Consider the following 15,687-nt stretch of genomic DNA (forward strand, 5'->3'; position numbering starts at 1 on the left):
AAACACATTCTATAAGTTGATCTTAATACTTTCAATGCCCTTACAAACTTAGATGCTTCTCATCACAGGCTGGCTGGTTGCTCTTCAGCCAGGCTCTCCCCTTTGATCAGCGCTTCAGTCGCTTGGTGTGATGTCTATAGATGTAGGTGGAAGAGAGAGAGAGAGCATGGCCAATGTCTCTCCCTTTTATCATGTCCTTTCTTCCCTCTTGGCTTTGCCCCCACCCCCCATCCCCTGCTTCAGAATCAAGTGAGTATTACCTCATCGCGGTTCCAAACTGACCAAAGGAAGGGGGGTGGCTCCCTCAAGAGTCTAACAGATTCTTTTGTTGCTGCCTAGGTCAGCGTCCTTTGTTCCTGTGAGGCTGGGCTGGGTTTGTCCCATACCTGCCATGATGAAGTGTGAACTGCCTCTCTGCTCTTGGAGAGTTTTTGCCTGGGCTTATTTTAAGCCATGAGGATACATTTTCACCCTCATAACTACTTACATTAAATTATAACCTATAACATTGCTATAACATTACTGTAACAATTACTATAACATCACTATAACAACCATGCCCAGTGCATCATGAACCTTCTGAAGACACCCAACGTGACAAACTTTGCATTGGATACCACACAATCATTTTATAAAGATGAACATGGCTGTGTAGAGTGTTCCCCTGAGGTACAGAGCTTCACTTCATTATACCTATGGACAGATTTCATGATGCGTGACAGAAAGGGACCATAACTGGGACACACTGCAAAGCAGGGTCAAAGTGAAGGCACTGCAGAACACCTACCACAAGGCATGGGAGGCAGATCACCTCTCCAGTGCTGCACCCATGAGCTGCTTGTTCTACAAAGAGCTGAACGCGATACTCGGTGGCGACCCCACCTCCACTGCGAAGGCCATTGTGGATACTTTGTTGGGTCACATGGCAGTCGAGGGTGGACCAAGCCAAGAGGAGGAAGTCTTGGATGAGGGTGTGGAGGGGGACCCAGAGGCAGAGGATGACTCAGAGGTCAGAGATGCATGCAGCCTGGAGCTCTTCTCTACTCTGGGGGAGGCTAGCCAGTCACAGCTGTTGGATCTTGGCAAAGTGCAAACAGGAGAGGAGGTCCCTGGTAAGTGGCTTTGATTTTGGGACTCGCTGAAGCAAGTTGTTGAGGGCAGGAGGGTTGCAGAAAGCAGGATTGTGTCTGTATGATGCGCGTACTACCACATGCCTAGTCTGAGTGGGGGAACAGGGTGTTGATTGACTCCCTCACTTCAAGGGAATCTGCCTCAGAGATCTCCAGGAAACTCTCATGGAGATACTGGGCCATCTGCTGCCGCAGATTCTTTGGCAGAGCTGCTTTGTTTCTTGCCCCATTAAGGGTAACTTTCCCACACTACTCTGCCATCACTGGGGGGACCATTGCTGCACACAGGTGAGCCATATAAGGGTCAGCATGGAAGCCGCAGTCTTGGAGAAGATCATCCCTTGATTCCCTGCTCAACCTCAGCAGCGAGATATCTTCCATAATGAACACAGCCTGTGGAAAATGTGGGGACAGGAATGATTATAGGGACCCCACTATAGTGCTGGCTCTCCCCAAGAGCTAGGTGCCCAGTGTACAGTATGGTCCTGGAACACTGATTTCCTCTGCCCCTGTGGTTACTCACCATTTTGGGGGTCTTGTGGCTCATGTGTGCTTGCCTGGGGTCAGCCAGTTAGTGACAGGTATGTGCATAGTGTCTGTCTTTTAAATCAGCGGTCTGTGTACTGCAAACAATTACTGCTTCTGTAAAACGTTGCATTTTGGCTTCACAGATATTACCTTGGGAGCCCAGCCTCCCTCTTTGTTATCGCCAGCTGAACGGCTGCGCAGAATTAGAAAGTGGCCACGAAGAACTAAAGAGGACTTTCTGCCTGATGTCACGATGCACTCGGCGGCCGGAAAACAAGAATCGAAGGAGTGGTGGGACACCAAGAAGAGGGACCAAAAGGGGAATGAGATGTGCCAGAACGAAGCCACGGAGCGGCTGTTAAATGTTATGGAGCGCCAAGCGGACATGCCTCAGGCGCTACTAGCATGCCTGCCCTCCCCTGCAGCTGCTGTCGCAAAACTCTTTCCCATGTGCCGCACCCTACAATGCCAACACACTCTTATCAACCTCCTGGCTCCAGTCTCTACCCGCAGCATTCCACTCCTCCCTCCCCACAGTCCAGTACTGTGGACTCCCACTACCCACTACACTCAATGCTCATCCCTCTGCAGTTTGGCCCTGCTGAAGTACAGCACCCACTGCATTATACTCCAGAGGTGAAGGCTAGACATGATTCCTGGATGTACACAAATCTTTAGGCATCCCAAAGGCCCCCTCCTCCTCCTTGGACATTCCCTTCCCCCATCCCCCTCTCTGCTGATGTATTTTTTCTTTTGACTCTCCCCTCTTGTTGTTGTCTCTTTATAAAAGAATTGTGTTTGTTTGGAAGCAATCTTTATTCTATTAAGTGAAAGCAAAAAGAGCACTGCAAAGCAACATACAATTATGTTAAGGCCCCTCTTGCATCATGTGGATCAATCACCTCCTAGCATTACAAGCACTGCAGTCCCAAGTATAGCAACAAATATTAGTGGCTTTCAGCTTCAGATTGCTGCCTCAAAGCATCCCTGATCCTTATGGCCCCACGCTATGCCCCTCTAATAGCCCTGGTCCCTGGTTGTTCAAATGCAGCCTTCAGACGCTGAGCCTCAATGGTCCAGTCCCGAGTGAAGCTTTTATCCTTCCCTTCCCAAATATTATGGAGTATACAGCATGCGGCTATAAGTATAGGAATATTGTCATCGGCCAGGTCCAGCCTCCCATATAGGCAGCACCAGCAGGCCTTTAAACAGCCAAAAGCACATGCAACAGTCATTTTGCACTTGCTCAGCCTGTTGTTGAACCGCTCCTTGCAGCTGTCAAGGTACCCATGTTACCCAAAATTGGGCCAGCTAGTAAGCTTAGGGAGGACTAATGACCCACCAGAAAGCAGCACATTTATTATACTGATAGCTAAGCTCGAAAGAAGGGGGAGGGTCACACTCACATACTCACACTTCCAGGACAGGCACGGCACTGGAGATGTCAGGAACCTTCAAGATAAGTGTCCCACAGCACAGCGATGGATGGTGCAATGAAGGTAAGTCTTCCCAAGGCATGATGGAATGCAACGCGGTGAACCACTGGCCAGGCGGTCCGGGCGAAGGACTTTTACAGGAGGTACAATCTTGTGAGTGCACTCCTGAGCACATGGCCCCTTCCCCTTTTAAGGACCTGCTCCTCATAGCCTGCAGCTAGAAATGACTTGGCCACGTCTGGTTGGTCACACTCCACCTCGGGCAGTGTCCATGCATTGGGTGTGTGAATGCTGCCTAATTAGAGTCCCAGACACCTTGTCTACTTGGGAGCTCTTCTGATCTTCCAGCTGCTTAAGCAGCCCATTCATCCCACAAGCATTCCAGGAGGGAGGAGGAGGGGGAAAGCCACTTCACAGGTATTCAAAGAGGAAGAAGAGACAAAAGGGGGAGGAAGGTATAACAGACCTTTTGAACAGACCAGTTATACAGAGCATACAGATCACCACTGCTCTTACAACACTCAGCCCTTTGATCTGTGGTCATTACAGTAGTTGTTGTCATTGTAGGGCACAGGTGATCTGTTGCAAACGAACCAAACAATCATAACCAGGTGAATATAAAATAAACCATTACAATTACAATAATTGAGTACATCAACAAACAAAATGAGGCTCAAGTTTGATGCTGCAATAGCCATCAAACAATAAGTCACTGAGGTCAGGACCTCTTAAAGTACACACAACAAATAAGATTTGTAGGAGTACCACAGTTGTCCTGCAAGGTGAAACTGATTTGGAAGATACATTGTAACAGAGAACTTGGTGAAATTGCTGATACTTAAACTAACATGTAGTTGCTAAAATGTTGCAGAATCCCCTGTTACTAACAGTTCTTAAGAGTTCTGGGGGCATGAGGTGGGGGGAAACAAATCCAAAACCGGAAAGATGGGGCCCTACAATTATGGGCCAAGGTCAAAATGGGTGATAATGAAATATGGGGGCCCATGAACTACCCTTCAGGGCTTGGGGAAGTAGAACCAGGGTGCATAGAGGAAAGTGTGGGATTAACAATACAAGAAAATGTAACTAACAATACAAATGTATCTATAACAAAAATCAACAACAAAATGATTATTAGAGAACCTAACAAAAAATAAATCTGATGCATTGGGGACCAAAGTCTTTTGGATAGAGGTGGATGTGTTAGATAATTTGGTTGGAGAGGGGGGAAGTAGAGAGAGGAAAAGGTATTTATCCTGTCTAGTGTAGCATCCCCTCTTTCTCTGGACCCAGTGCTAGCACAAGACGCCCACTAGAGACAGACACAGAACACTGAACACAGACTTTGTCATGACACTAGAACCATGGCATTTCTATAACTCTTCAGCTGGTACCAGCTCCCCTGATGTTCCGGTTTGGAGGCTGAAAGATAGAAGCTTAGAAACAAATTAGCACCATGCTCCCACCGCGGCAGACCCTGCTCATTTGAGTTGTCTGCAGTGTACCCATTTTCCCTCCAGGGTTTTATCTATTATATACACTGTTGTTCCTGCCCTGTTCACCACCATATAGGATCCCTCCCACTTTGCCTGCTGCATGTGGGCTGGGAGACCCTGGGCAATCAGTCTCAATTCCTCCAGAGGAAGGGCTATTTGAGCTATGGTCGGGGGTACCTGCTCTCCCGCTGTAGCAGCCACATTCCAGACACACAAACATGCCAGAAGAGCCATTATCTCTACGAACCAGACGGGGTCTTCCCCAGGCACAGCAGCTGCTGAGACAAACTCTGCCAACAATGTGCTCAGCCGCATGGCAGGCACCATCCCCACCAACATATCAAAGATACTGTTGTGTGCGGCATGACCAGCTTGCTGCCAAGCTGCCCCTGCTAAATCTCCTCCCGACCCGGACGCGGCTTTCAACGCCAGCTGGGTCTCAGCTAGGTTCAGTCACCATATCCCGGGCCCACCCGCTGAACCTGGAACACGAGGGGCCACCCGGGGTTTTTGCTAACTTTATTGCTTGTGCAGGAGTCAACTCGGTCTCTGCTACAATGTGTCCAGTACTTGGGGGTGCCCCGCCACCTGCGGGCACAGGCCCATAGTTTCAGACCGCTCTTCAGACCACTGCAACATGGTGTCTGGGGTCCGGCCATCAGGGTTCTGGATCCATGGGATCCAGATTATACCAGATATTCCTGTCCCAAACATCATCTGGTCCCACACACACCCTGGGCTTTCACCCCAGCAGCAGCAACCCAGGCTGAATAAGCCCCCCAGACACTATTCTCCCAGGCAGACCCCTCCAGGAACAATACTTTGTAGTTTAAGGAATAACTCCACTACCACTTGTGATGTGTTGGTCAGAGTGAGCAGCATATTGGTCAGCAGTTTGGGATCCATTCCTGCAACCCGCAAGAGGCAGGGCAGGGCGCACAGTATGCAAACTGTTGAAAGATGGCACCAAATGCGGACGGAAGCACAGGGATTGCTGGGATGAGAAGCAATGCATCATGGGGCACTGGGACAGGATCCAGGATGCCCTGCGACCCCCTCCACCTTCCCACATGTGACTCTTAGTGGCAGAAGAGGAAGAGGTGCTCTGTGGGATAGCTGCCCAGAGTGCACCACTCCAGATACCGCTGCAAGTGTCGCAAGTATGAACACACTATTGTGCAGGCAGCTGTCAATGTGAACACACAACAGCGGTTTCCGTTCAGCGCTCTCTGAGCGGTGCTGTAACTGCCTGTGCTGTAACTCTGCCAGTGTAGACATGCCCTTAGATCTTCTTCTTTAGGTCACTGTTAAATAGCTCCCAGTCTAGGCTGTCTGAATTCTGATCATGGTGAGCTCAGGGTGCTTTCTTCAACAAATTTGTGTACAAATTTGAGTCAAAAAGGTGAATTAATATTTTTGCTTCAAGGCACTTAATTCTTCCACTTGTGTGTGTAAATGATCTGTTAGTGTGAATGGGGAACAGGTTAGAATTCCATTTCATAGTCCATGCTCATTCTACACTGTAAGCAAATCAATTCTGTGTATATTCTTTGCTGTGACTAATGATCCCAAGGTCCTAAAGCTAAAACACCCTCTTTTTACCACTCTCTGATTTTGCATAGTTTTGGGTGACTTGATGAAGACTGGAAGTATCAGAGTTCAAAAAGCTGGTGTAATTGCTGCTTTTTTCTGGGGCTCTGATCTCATCTCCTGACTGATTCTGTTGAAGGTAAAAATAATCTGTACACTTATTTACACAATCTGAGCACTTTAAATAGATTCTAGAACTAATCCTCGGCACAGTTCTTTGAGGTAGGTATTGTTCTCCTTCATGTCATTGCCTCCACACCACACTAGTTACCTGCCTAGCCACATGGAACTTTTCTGAGAAATAGTTGGCAGATAGCCGCTGTGTGGTGTGCACAGTTCCTAAGAGACCGAGAATTTCATAGACAATGGGTGTGTTTGTGTGTGTGTGAAGGGCAGACACTCAGAACCACCAGAAGCTATACTGAAAGTTGGGATCTGAAGGAAAGCGGGTCAATGTGAGTCAGGAATCAGGTCAGGGCCTATACTAGAAAAGCTAGAATAGTATAGCTATAGTCCAAACCCTCCTACTGTGAACACAGCTTATACCAGCAAAAGTGCTTTTGCCAGCATAGCTTATATCTGTTCCCCAAGCAAAATAAGGTACCCCAGCAAAAGCACTTTTAGGCCAGTATAACTATCTAAACTAGGGCTTTTGCTGGTATAGAAAAGTTGTAAAAGCATCACAACCATAACTGACATTGCTATACTGGCAAAAGTTTCTAGTGGAACCCTGCTTTACTCTTAGCAAGTAACCCCCTTTTTAGTAGCAACCGAGGAAATAAATGCAAATCTGCCTGAGCACCCCAGCTACGTGGTAAGTTTGTCTTGTAAATCAGTCAACAATAGGGCGTGGGATTGGGAACATTCATCTGACCTAGAACCATTATTGTGTGGGAAGTCCCAAACAATCAAAATGAAAGTGAAATCTGCTGTGTTGTGGCAAAGATTATCAGCATAACTACATAGCTTCAGAGGAGGACAGGCTCAAGTTTTGCTCTCACACTCTATCCGAGACAGGGCTGTTGAACCGTACTAAAGAGGATAAACTGAACAAGACTTCAAGTGCTTCCTCTTGCTGGTGTTTCTTTTCGGGTTCAGCAATCAGCACAATGGTGGTCCTCATGTAAGTACCCTTCTGGTGGGCTGGGAGCAATGTCACTTTGAGATTATACTGTGCATGCAAAACACAGAGTCCATTCCTTCCTGAGTCTTTTAAAGGGACACTATCAACTTAAAAACCCTACTTCTGTCTGAATTGTTTACCTATTGCTGTTATATATGGAATGCCTAAAATCAGTCTAATGCAAAGAGATCCGGGAGAAATATATTTATTTTTTCAGTTTGATTCCTTTGTGTATTTGAGAGCATTATGGGTATAGTTCATTTCATCATAGTCAGTTTCCCCTGTTGTTTACTCGGTGAATTTGGCAGTACTCTCTGTTTGGTCAGCTTCCTTTGTTGTTTGCATGAGATTTTTGCCCAGCAAGAGGGGAGAGAAAGCAAAAATTTTAAATGGGAAAAAATGTGACTGAAAAGAATCACAGAAATAGGTAATTGGGCTCCAGAGAGTAGGTGAAGCACCTGAAACTACTTTCCACGCTCTCTTTTTGCAATGGATTAGATTTCCACTTGAGGATGTCAGTTGAATTGATTGAGAAAATAAAAATTTGGTTATCTGCATTTGTCCTATTAGTATATTACCAAATGTCCCTATCAGTTTTCACATCTCCTCGGCCTGATTTTTCTCTCGCACTAGGGCAACTCATGAGCAACACCATTGATTTCAGTGGCGTATTATAACCATGAAAAAACAGAGTAACTGAGAGCATAATCAGCCCCCATTATTTTTAGTTTTCATGTTACAAGTGATCGTTAAGGCCCAGATCTACAAAGGGGTTTAATTCTGGGGTTTAGATCCAGTGTTGGATCCACTGTGATCCAGAACCCACCCCCCCAAATCCTTTAGGCACCTAATCTCATTCCCACCTACATGTTCAGAGCAAAAGTTTCCTCATCTCTGTTATACCAATAAAATAAAAACCAGCAGGATCTTATTAAAGGGGAAAAGGCAAAAAGCCACATTTATTGTGAATACAGAAAGAATTATAGTAAGCAGTTAGTTATAGCTATAACATTCCATTCAATTTCATATTTATTCACACACACACACGGGTTCTGCAAAGTTGTTATCATAGTTACCAGCCTTAGAGTTGCTCATGCCAAGCCACTGGCCAGGTGGCCTGGACATGAGGGAGCAGGGCCTTGTCAGATGCTCATCTGATGCTCCTGGAAGTTGGTTTGCAGAATCAGACCCCAAAGTTCTCACTTTTTAGAGTCTATTTTTATAGGAATTTCTTCCTATGCCAGTCTATGGGAATTGCTTCATCATGCTGTTGCTGAATCAATCAGCAGATGGCACATTTCTGACAGCTCCGTGTTGCCAGATGTTATCTTGTTCTTTGGTTCTCCCATTCTTGAGGCTGTTGGGTGGATTCCAGTCTGCCCTCCGGGGGTCCTCTGGTTATTTCCATTTGACGCCTTCTTCAGCCGATGGGCACTGGATTCACTCCGCCACCAGCCTTGCACACCCACCTCCATCATCAGCCACTGGACCCCCCCACTGGTGGGCGGGCGGCTGGTGAGCAAGGATCCGGCCAGCAGCAGGACTTGCCAGTACTGATTGAGGGGAGGCAGAAAATACAGGACAATTTGCCCATTTTTAAGAGAAAGTCGGGACACCTGTTGGAGGGCTTAAATACGGGACTGTCTCTTTAAAAACGGGACGTCTGGTCACTGTACCTTTCGGGGTAGGAGGGAGAGAGTGGGGCTGGTGCCACCCGATCACTGCAGGCAGAAAGGGGGGAAGGCTGCGCTCCTGCCAGATGTTACCCATCCAATTCCTGTGTATTGATGTCAGTACGTCAGCTGAAATCGACGTTACCAACCTCTAGCCTTTAAATCGAATCCAGCCAAGCCAAATTATGATCTCATAACTAAATACACCCTCTGTCAGCGCCGGCTGCCACACCAGCCCTGCCCAGGCCGCCAGCCCCATGCACACTCCCACGCCAGCCCTCCCCAGGCTGGCAGCCCCATGCCCGCTCCCACACCAGCCCTGCCCAGGCCGCCAGCCCCATGCACACTCCCACGCCAGCCCTCCCCAGGCTGGCAGCCCCATGCCCGCTCCCACACCAGCCCTGCCCAGGCCGCCAGCCCCATGCACACTCCCACGCCAGCCCTCCCCAGGCTGCCAGCCCAGCGCCCGCTCCCACACCAGCCCTGCCCAGGCCGCCAGCCCCATGCACACTCCCACGCCAGCCCTCCCCAGGCTGGCAGCCCCATGCCCGCTCCCACACCAGCCCTGCCCAGGCCGCCAGCCCCATGCACACTCCCACGCCAGCCCTCCCCAGGCTGGCAGCCCCATGCCCGCTCCCACACCAGCCCTCCCCAGGCTGCCAGCCCCATGCACACTCCCACGCCAGCCCTCCCCAGGCTGCCAGCCCAGCGCCCGCTCCCACACCAGCCTTCCTCAGGCTGGCAGCCCCATGCCCGCTCCCATGCCAGCCAGTCCCAGGCCTCCAGCCCGGCACCCACTCCCACACCAGCCCTTCTCTGGCCACCAGGCTGGTATCTGCTCCCACACCAGCCCAACCCAGGCTGCCAGCCTGGCCCCTGCTCCCTGGCCCAGCTCCTGCCCCACCCCATGACAGGCCCAGAACCCCAAGTCTCATCCCCCTTTGGATGGGGCAGGCTGCAGCAAGAAACCAGGGTCTTTTGGGGAGGGTGACAGTGCATCCCAGGTGCAAATCAATTGGGAACTATTAATCTAGTCAACCAAGTACCTGCCCTGTAGTCTCCCCGCCCCCGGCTCTGGCTTTCACCCACTTCTGAGCTGCTTGCATGGTTGTGTTTGTTACAGTGCACTGGACCCCACTGACAAGCGCAGGAGCACATTCAGGCTTCGCCAGAAGATCTCTAAGCGAAGCATACGGAAGCAGAAGTGAGGTATTGATGATCTAGGGGTAATGCTGAGAGAACTGGGGCCCCTCACCCCAGAAGAGTGGGTGAGCCGGGCTGGGGGGAGGGAAGGGGGTGCCTACACTGTAGGTGCTAAGCCTTTGTCAATGGCAGAAAGATGGCTTGTGGCCTGTTGGTTAGCAAAGAGACCCGCTTACAGGCTCTAAGCACCGTCTGGTTCAGCTCCCTGTCCTGGGCTCTCAGCACAGGGGCTGGAAGCACTGGGGATTCCCAGGAACCACCCGTGCTGCAGCCACGCCCTGAGCACAGCACAGCCCAGCCCAGCCCAGCCATCTCACCATGGTACACTTAAAACATGGTTTGAGCTTGTGGTTTAGAGGCTTTAACTGTATCCCCTCCCCACGCGATAACCATCAGGCGCTGGGAGACACGAGACAGCACCTGTCCCGCATTGCTCAGTGGTAACAGCCAATGGAGTGGTGATGGCAGGATCCAAAGGGAGTTCAGGGAAGGGGGGAGGGATAGCTCAGTGGTTTGAGCATTGGCCTCCTAAACCCAGGATTGTGAGTGCAATCCTTGAGGGGACCATTTAGGGATCGGGGCAAAAATTGGAGATTGGTGCTGCTTTTTAAGCAGGGGGTTGGACTGGATGACCTCCTGCAGTCCCTTCCAACCCTGATACTCTATGATTCAAAGTCCTCATTGCCAGAACCAAATGTCTGAGGGTGGATCTGTTAAACTGAGTGGTGGATACATAGAGGAGGATACCCCGCCAAGGGAATACACTCCAGGGACTATGCTTGAGGTTCAGATTTTGTCATGGTTATTTTTAGTAAAAGTCAGGGACAGGCTGCGGGCAGTAAACAAACATTCCCAGAAGCCCTGACCTGTTCCTGACTTTTACTAAAAAGAACTGTGACAAAATGGGATTGACAGGGGGAGGACTGGAGCCCAAGTGGGGAGGCGGGGATGAGAGCCCAAGCCCCACTGCAGAAGGAGGGGATCCGACACCTGGCCCCCTGTGCCCACGGCAGCTCAGAGCTCCAAAGCCCCCGTCAGCCGACAGACCCAGCCTGCCACCCCGGAGCTGGAAAATGTCACAGAGGTCTCTGAAAGTCACAGAATCCGTAACGTAATCTTATCCTTAACTATGCTTGAAGAGGCAAATGCTCTCTCTCTGAAGTGTTCAAAGCTAAGCACGGCGTAGGCAGGCCCCCACTCACTCCCAGTCCCTTGTTGATACCTACATGCAGACCCAACCAGCAAGACAACCTTGAGCAGGATGACCAGACAGCAAGTGTGAAAAATTGGGACTGGGTGGGGAATAATAGGAGTCTATATAAGAAAAAGCCCCAAATATCGGGACACTCCCTATGGAATCGGGACATCTGGTCACCCTATCCTTGAGAGGCTGAGGCAGCAGATCTTGCTGATCCTTTTCCCTGCGTAGGCCTGCTTTTACCTCAGCTTTTGTTTTTCAGCCTAAACCACAAGCCACAAAAACACAGCTGAAAGGAAGCTAAGGAGCTAAGAGAGAAGTCGCTAGTGAAGTCCGCCAAGTCAAGCTGAACAAGAGAGACTGCAGGTTGATTCCCATAGCACCTGTCTCCTTGGGGTCTCGGGGCCATAGTCAGATTGTTTAGTTCCCTCCATTGAGATTCAGGAGAGAAAGATAGGCACCTAATTGCCACTTCAGGCAATAGGAATCCCACCTCTTGTGTTGGTTTTCCCAGGATTCATGCTTATTTTCACCAGAACTGAAATCAAAAATGCTTTCCCTGGGAGGAGACAGTGCTGCCAATATAGGCATTTACAGTAAATGACACCAAGGCTTTCACACTATCAAACTTGGCAACTGGCCTAATAACTGACTCCTAGTCCAGCCAAGAAAAGTTTGTATCTAGAAGGTCCTTGACAGAGACCTTTAGGTTGAAGCTAAGGCAACGCTCACCCCTCTCCTCCTCACAGTGACCATTTTGCTTAAGAGCTGCTTCTTTTAGTGTTTGTTTGTTTTTTTCAGATTAAGTCCATAATAACGTGTCATGGTTATAACTATTGGCAGTGTATCAACTGGATCATGTGAGCATGTTTGTCCAGTGAGGCACTTTCACTTTCACTCTTGGTGGCTGGGTACCTGGCCAATAAGGCATGAGTTGAATAGGTAGAGACAATCCATAGCCTTTCTCCCATGGAGCCAAATTCCACCCCCCTCCTTTGGCTGTACGTCCCTGGAGGACGTCAATCTGGGGAGGGGGCGTGTACACGTGTATAAAAGTCAGAACCTGGCCCATTTGCCTTTACTGCTCTTACAAGTGGCTGGAGGAAGCGTGTTGATTATCTCTAGAGTTCCCCTGCTGATGGTGGGTGTCTCTGCTCATTTCCTGTTGTCCCCGCCCCCAGAAATACAGAAGGAGGAGTTGTGGAACAGTGAAATGGGTGTCAGTTTCCAATGTGAGGTTATGCTCTGGTATTCCTGGTCCCTTCCCCCATCCCTGTAAGGTCCCATATTGCTGGGCCTTCAAATGAGGCAAAATGCATGTGACGACCTCCAGTTCTTGGCAGCGTCACTGCGGGGGTGGGCACTGGAAAAACTGAAAATGCCCTAAAGCAGCTTAACTGTGCTGCCCCCTCAGTTCCCTCAGCCTCTGTCTCTAGGATGGCAGCCCTCCAGCAGGGTTACAGTCAGACAAGTGACTCTGCCTCATGTCACAAAGATGTGTGTTCGCCCCTCCTGCTGCAGCCCTGTTTGTCCTCCAGTGAGCACTGCCCAGCCAGCAGAGCTACGGGAGGGGGCCAAAGCCTCTGGGCTGTCTCATACACTGTCAGCCAGACTCGTCCTTACTGGTACTGATGAGAGGAAGGCCGAGCACAGGCTGGGCTGCAGATCCCAGGTGGCATGTGTGGGGCTGGCCAGTAGAACAACCGTCTCCTGGCTCGTCACCGGAGCAAATTGGCTGTGGGACTGGTGAGAACAGAACCCTGCGAGGGTATTTCTAGTCACATTTCCAACGGGAGCCCCACTTCACAGGCAGCTGGAATTTTAACCTTTGTACCTGCAGCCCGGTGCCAGGGTCAGGAACTCTTGTTTGCTTCTAGTTTAACGTTTAAATGTTCCCCTGGTTAATTCACAGAATTTGCTCATTTCTTCCCTTGCTTGTTTCCAGAAGAAGTAAAATCCCTATTTGCCACATGCAGGAAACTAACAGTGCATGTAACAGCCCCTCATATAAGCAGTCAGCAGCCTTCGAATTTGGGCTCTTGAGCCCACACTACAGACCCCATCCCTTCAGCAACCAAACTGCCCCCTTTAGCAAAAGAAGCAATAATATGATGGGACTGCCTACAATGGCATGTGGCCCACTGGCAACTGCCAGGAGCAAAAATCTCCAACGGCTGGATATGGGACACTAGCCGGGGACGGCTCTGAGTTACTACAGAGAATTCTTTCCAGTGAGTGGGTGTTGCCCACATGCTCAGGGTCTAACTGATCACCAGATCTGGGGTCGGGGAGGAATTTTCTCCAGGGTCAGATTAGCAGAGACCCTGGGGCTTTTTCACGTTCCTCTGCAGCATGGGGCAGGGGTCACTTGCAGGTTTAAACTAGAGTAAATGGTGGATTCATAGTAACTTGAAGTCTTTACGTTTAAATTTGAGGATTTCACTAACTCAGCCAGAGGTGAGGGGTCTATTACAGGAGTGGCTGGGTGAGTTCTGTGGCCTGCAGTGTGCAGGAGGTCAGACTCAGTGATCACGATGGTCCCTTCTGACCTTAAAGTCTCTGAGCACTAGTAAGCTGTTATCCCCTAGTGGACCAGCCATGTGAAGGAGCTACACCACTTCCTCAATCAGTGTGTTACCTGGGCATGGAGGAAGCAGTGGGATTACTGGCATGAACACTGAAACTGAGGGCTCTCCCCATTCATGTCTCACAGCAGGTCTCTTTGAGGACAGTGAGACCGTGGTCCTGAGGAGCTAGTGTGGAAACTAGAATGGGTCTGTTGCAGCAGAAAACTGGGGCGTGCCGGCTCTATTGGACCATGCTCCTCCTGGCTGGAGGGTCCTTTTTCTTGATGCTGTATGCCCTGATGTGGAATGCTGGAAACATCATCAACCTGCCCCACAAAAGAATCGGCTTCTACAACTTCTGCCTGTGGAACCAGATGGCTGGAGAGCTGCAGTGCCTAGAATTCAAGGACCTGATGGACATGGGGGTTGGCCAGGTTGAGCTAGTCCTGGCAAGGCTCTGTGTATACACTGTCCAGGTCCTCTGTAGCTTCTCCCCCTTTTTAATCATACAGGCCCAATGTGCAAACACCAGAGAGGCCTGGGAAGTGACCCTTGTGGTGCTGGGCCTCTCGGCTGCACTTCTGGCTGGTGGCCTCAGCTTGTTTCTGCTCCAGACCTGGGTTTGGCTTCACCTCTCTGAACTCAGTGGGGGTTTCATGGCGCTAGCTGGGGCTCAGGCCCTGCTGCTGTTCCAGCTTTTTGCTGCTGCTGTGTACGTCACGTGGCTCAAGGAGGTTCCTGAAAAGGGAAGCCCTTCCCCTGAGAAGCAGGCCCCAGCCTTGCAGGTCTGAAGGCAGAGAGGGAGGAAGATGCAGTGCTAGCTTGTGGGAGCTCCCCAATCAAGTTTTTATCATCATCTACTATTCAACCTATATAGCCTGCTCTTGTGTACTGATCTCCAGCTTTGGGCCATGTCATAAATATAAAGGGAAGGGTAACCACCTTTCTGTATACAGTGCTATAAAATCCCTCCTGGCCAGAGGCAAAACCCTTTCACCCGTAAAGGCTTAAGAAGCTAAGATAACCTCGCTGGCACCTGATCAAAATGACCAATGAGGGGACAAGACACTTTCAAAGCTGGAGGGTGGGGGGGGGAACAAAGGGTTCGTCCGTCTGGGTGATGCTGTTGCTGGGACCAGATCAGGAATGCAGTCTTACAACTCCTGTAAAGTTAGTAAGTAATCTAGCTATAAATGCGTTAGATTTCCATTTGTTTAATGGCTGGTAAAATAATCTGTACTGGATGGAATGTATATTCCTGTTTTTGTGTCTTTTTGTAATTTAAGGTTTTGCCTAGAGGGATTCTCTAAGTTTTGAATCTGACTACCCTGTAAGGTATTTACCATCCTGATTTTACAGAGGTGATTCTTTTACTTTTTCTTTAATTAAAATTCTTCTTTTAAGAACCTAATTGATTTTTCATTGTTCTTAAGATCCAAGGATTTGGGTCTGTGTTCACCTGTACAAATTGGTGAGGATTCTTATCAAGCCTTCCCCAGGAAAGGGGGTGTAGGGCTTGGGGGGGATATTTTGGGGGAAGACGTCTCCAAGTGGGCTCTTTCCCTGTTCTTTGTTTAAAACGCTTGGTGGTGGCAGCATATGGTTCAAGAACAAGGCGAAGTTTGTACCTTGGAAAAGTTTTTAACCAAAGCTGGTAAGAATAAGCAGGTCCATGCAGGTCCCCACATCTGTACCCTAAAGTTCAGAGTGGGGAAGAAACCTGAACAGGCTGAAACACTATTC

The 15,687-nt window shown here is 49.5% G+C and overlaps 1 protein-coding gene across 4 annotated transcripts; it reads left to right on the forward strand.

Moving 5' to 3' along the window:
• The first annotated feature begins 7,100 nt into the window (after positions 1 to 7,100).
• Positions 7,101 to 15,355, forward strand: TMEM140 (transmembrane protein 140). 4 transcript variants are annotated; one of them, XM_073327356.2, is made up of 4 exons: positions 7,101 to 7,303; positions 10,100 to 10,185; positions 11,640 to 11,743; positions 14,091 to 15,355. In XM_073327356.2, exon 4 carries the CDS (start codon positions 14,148 to 14,150, stop codon positions 14,733 to 14,735), a length of 588 nt encoding a protein of 195 aa, XP_073183457.1. In that variant the 5' UTR covers positions 7,101 to 7,303; positions 10,100 to 10,185; positions 11,640 to 11,743; positions 14,091 to 14,147; the 3' UTR covers positions 14,736 to 15,355. The 4 variants fall into 4 exon arrangements, with proteins under 4 accessions (XP_073183457.1, XP_073183456.1, XP_073183458.1 ...); XM_073327355.2 differs by lacking the exon at positions 11,640 to 11,743; XM_073327357.2 differs by lacking the exon at positions 11,640 to 11,743 and having other exon boundaries at positions 14,094 to 15,355.
• The last annotated feature ends 332 nt before the right edge of the window (positions 15,356 to 15,687 follow it).

The sequence above is a fragment of the Lepidochelys kempii genome, chromosome 1 (assembly GCF_965140285.1).
Source record: "Lepidochelys kempii isolate rLepKem1 chromosome 1, rLepKem1.hap1, whole genome shotgun sequence".
NCBI classification, from domain to species: domain Eukaryota; kingdom Metazoa; phylum Chordata; order Testudines; family Cheloniidae; genus Lepidochelys; species Lepidochelys kempii.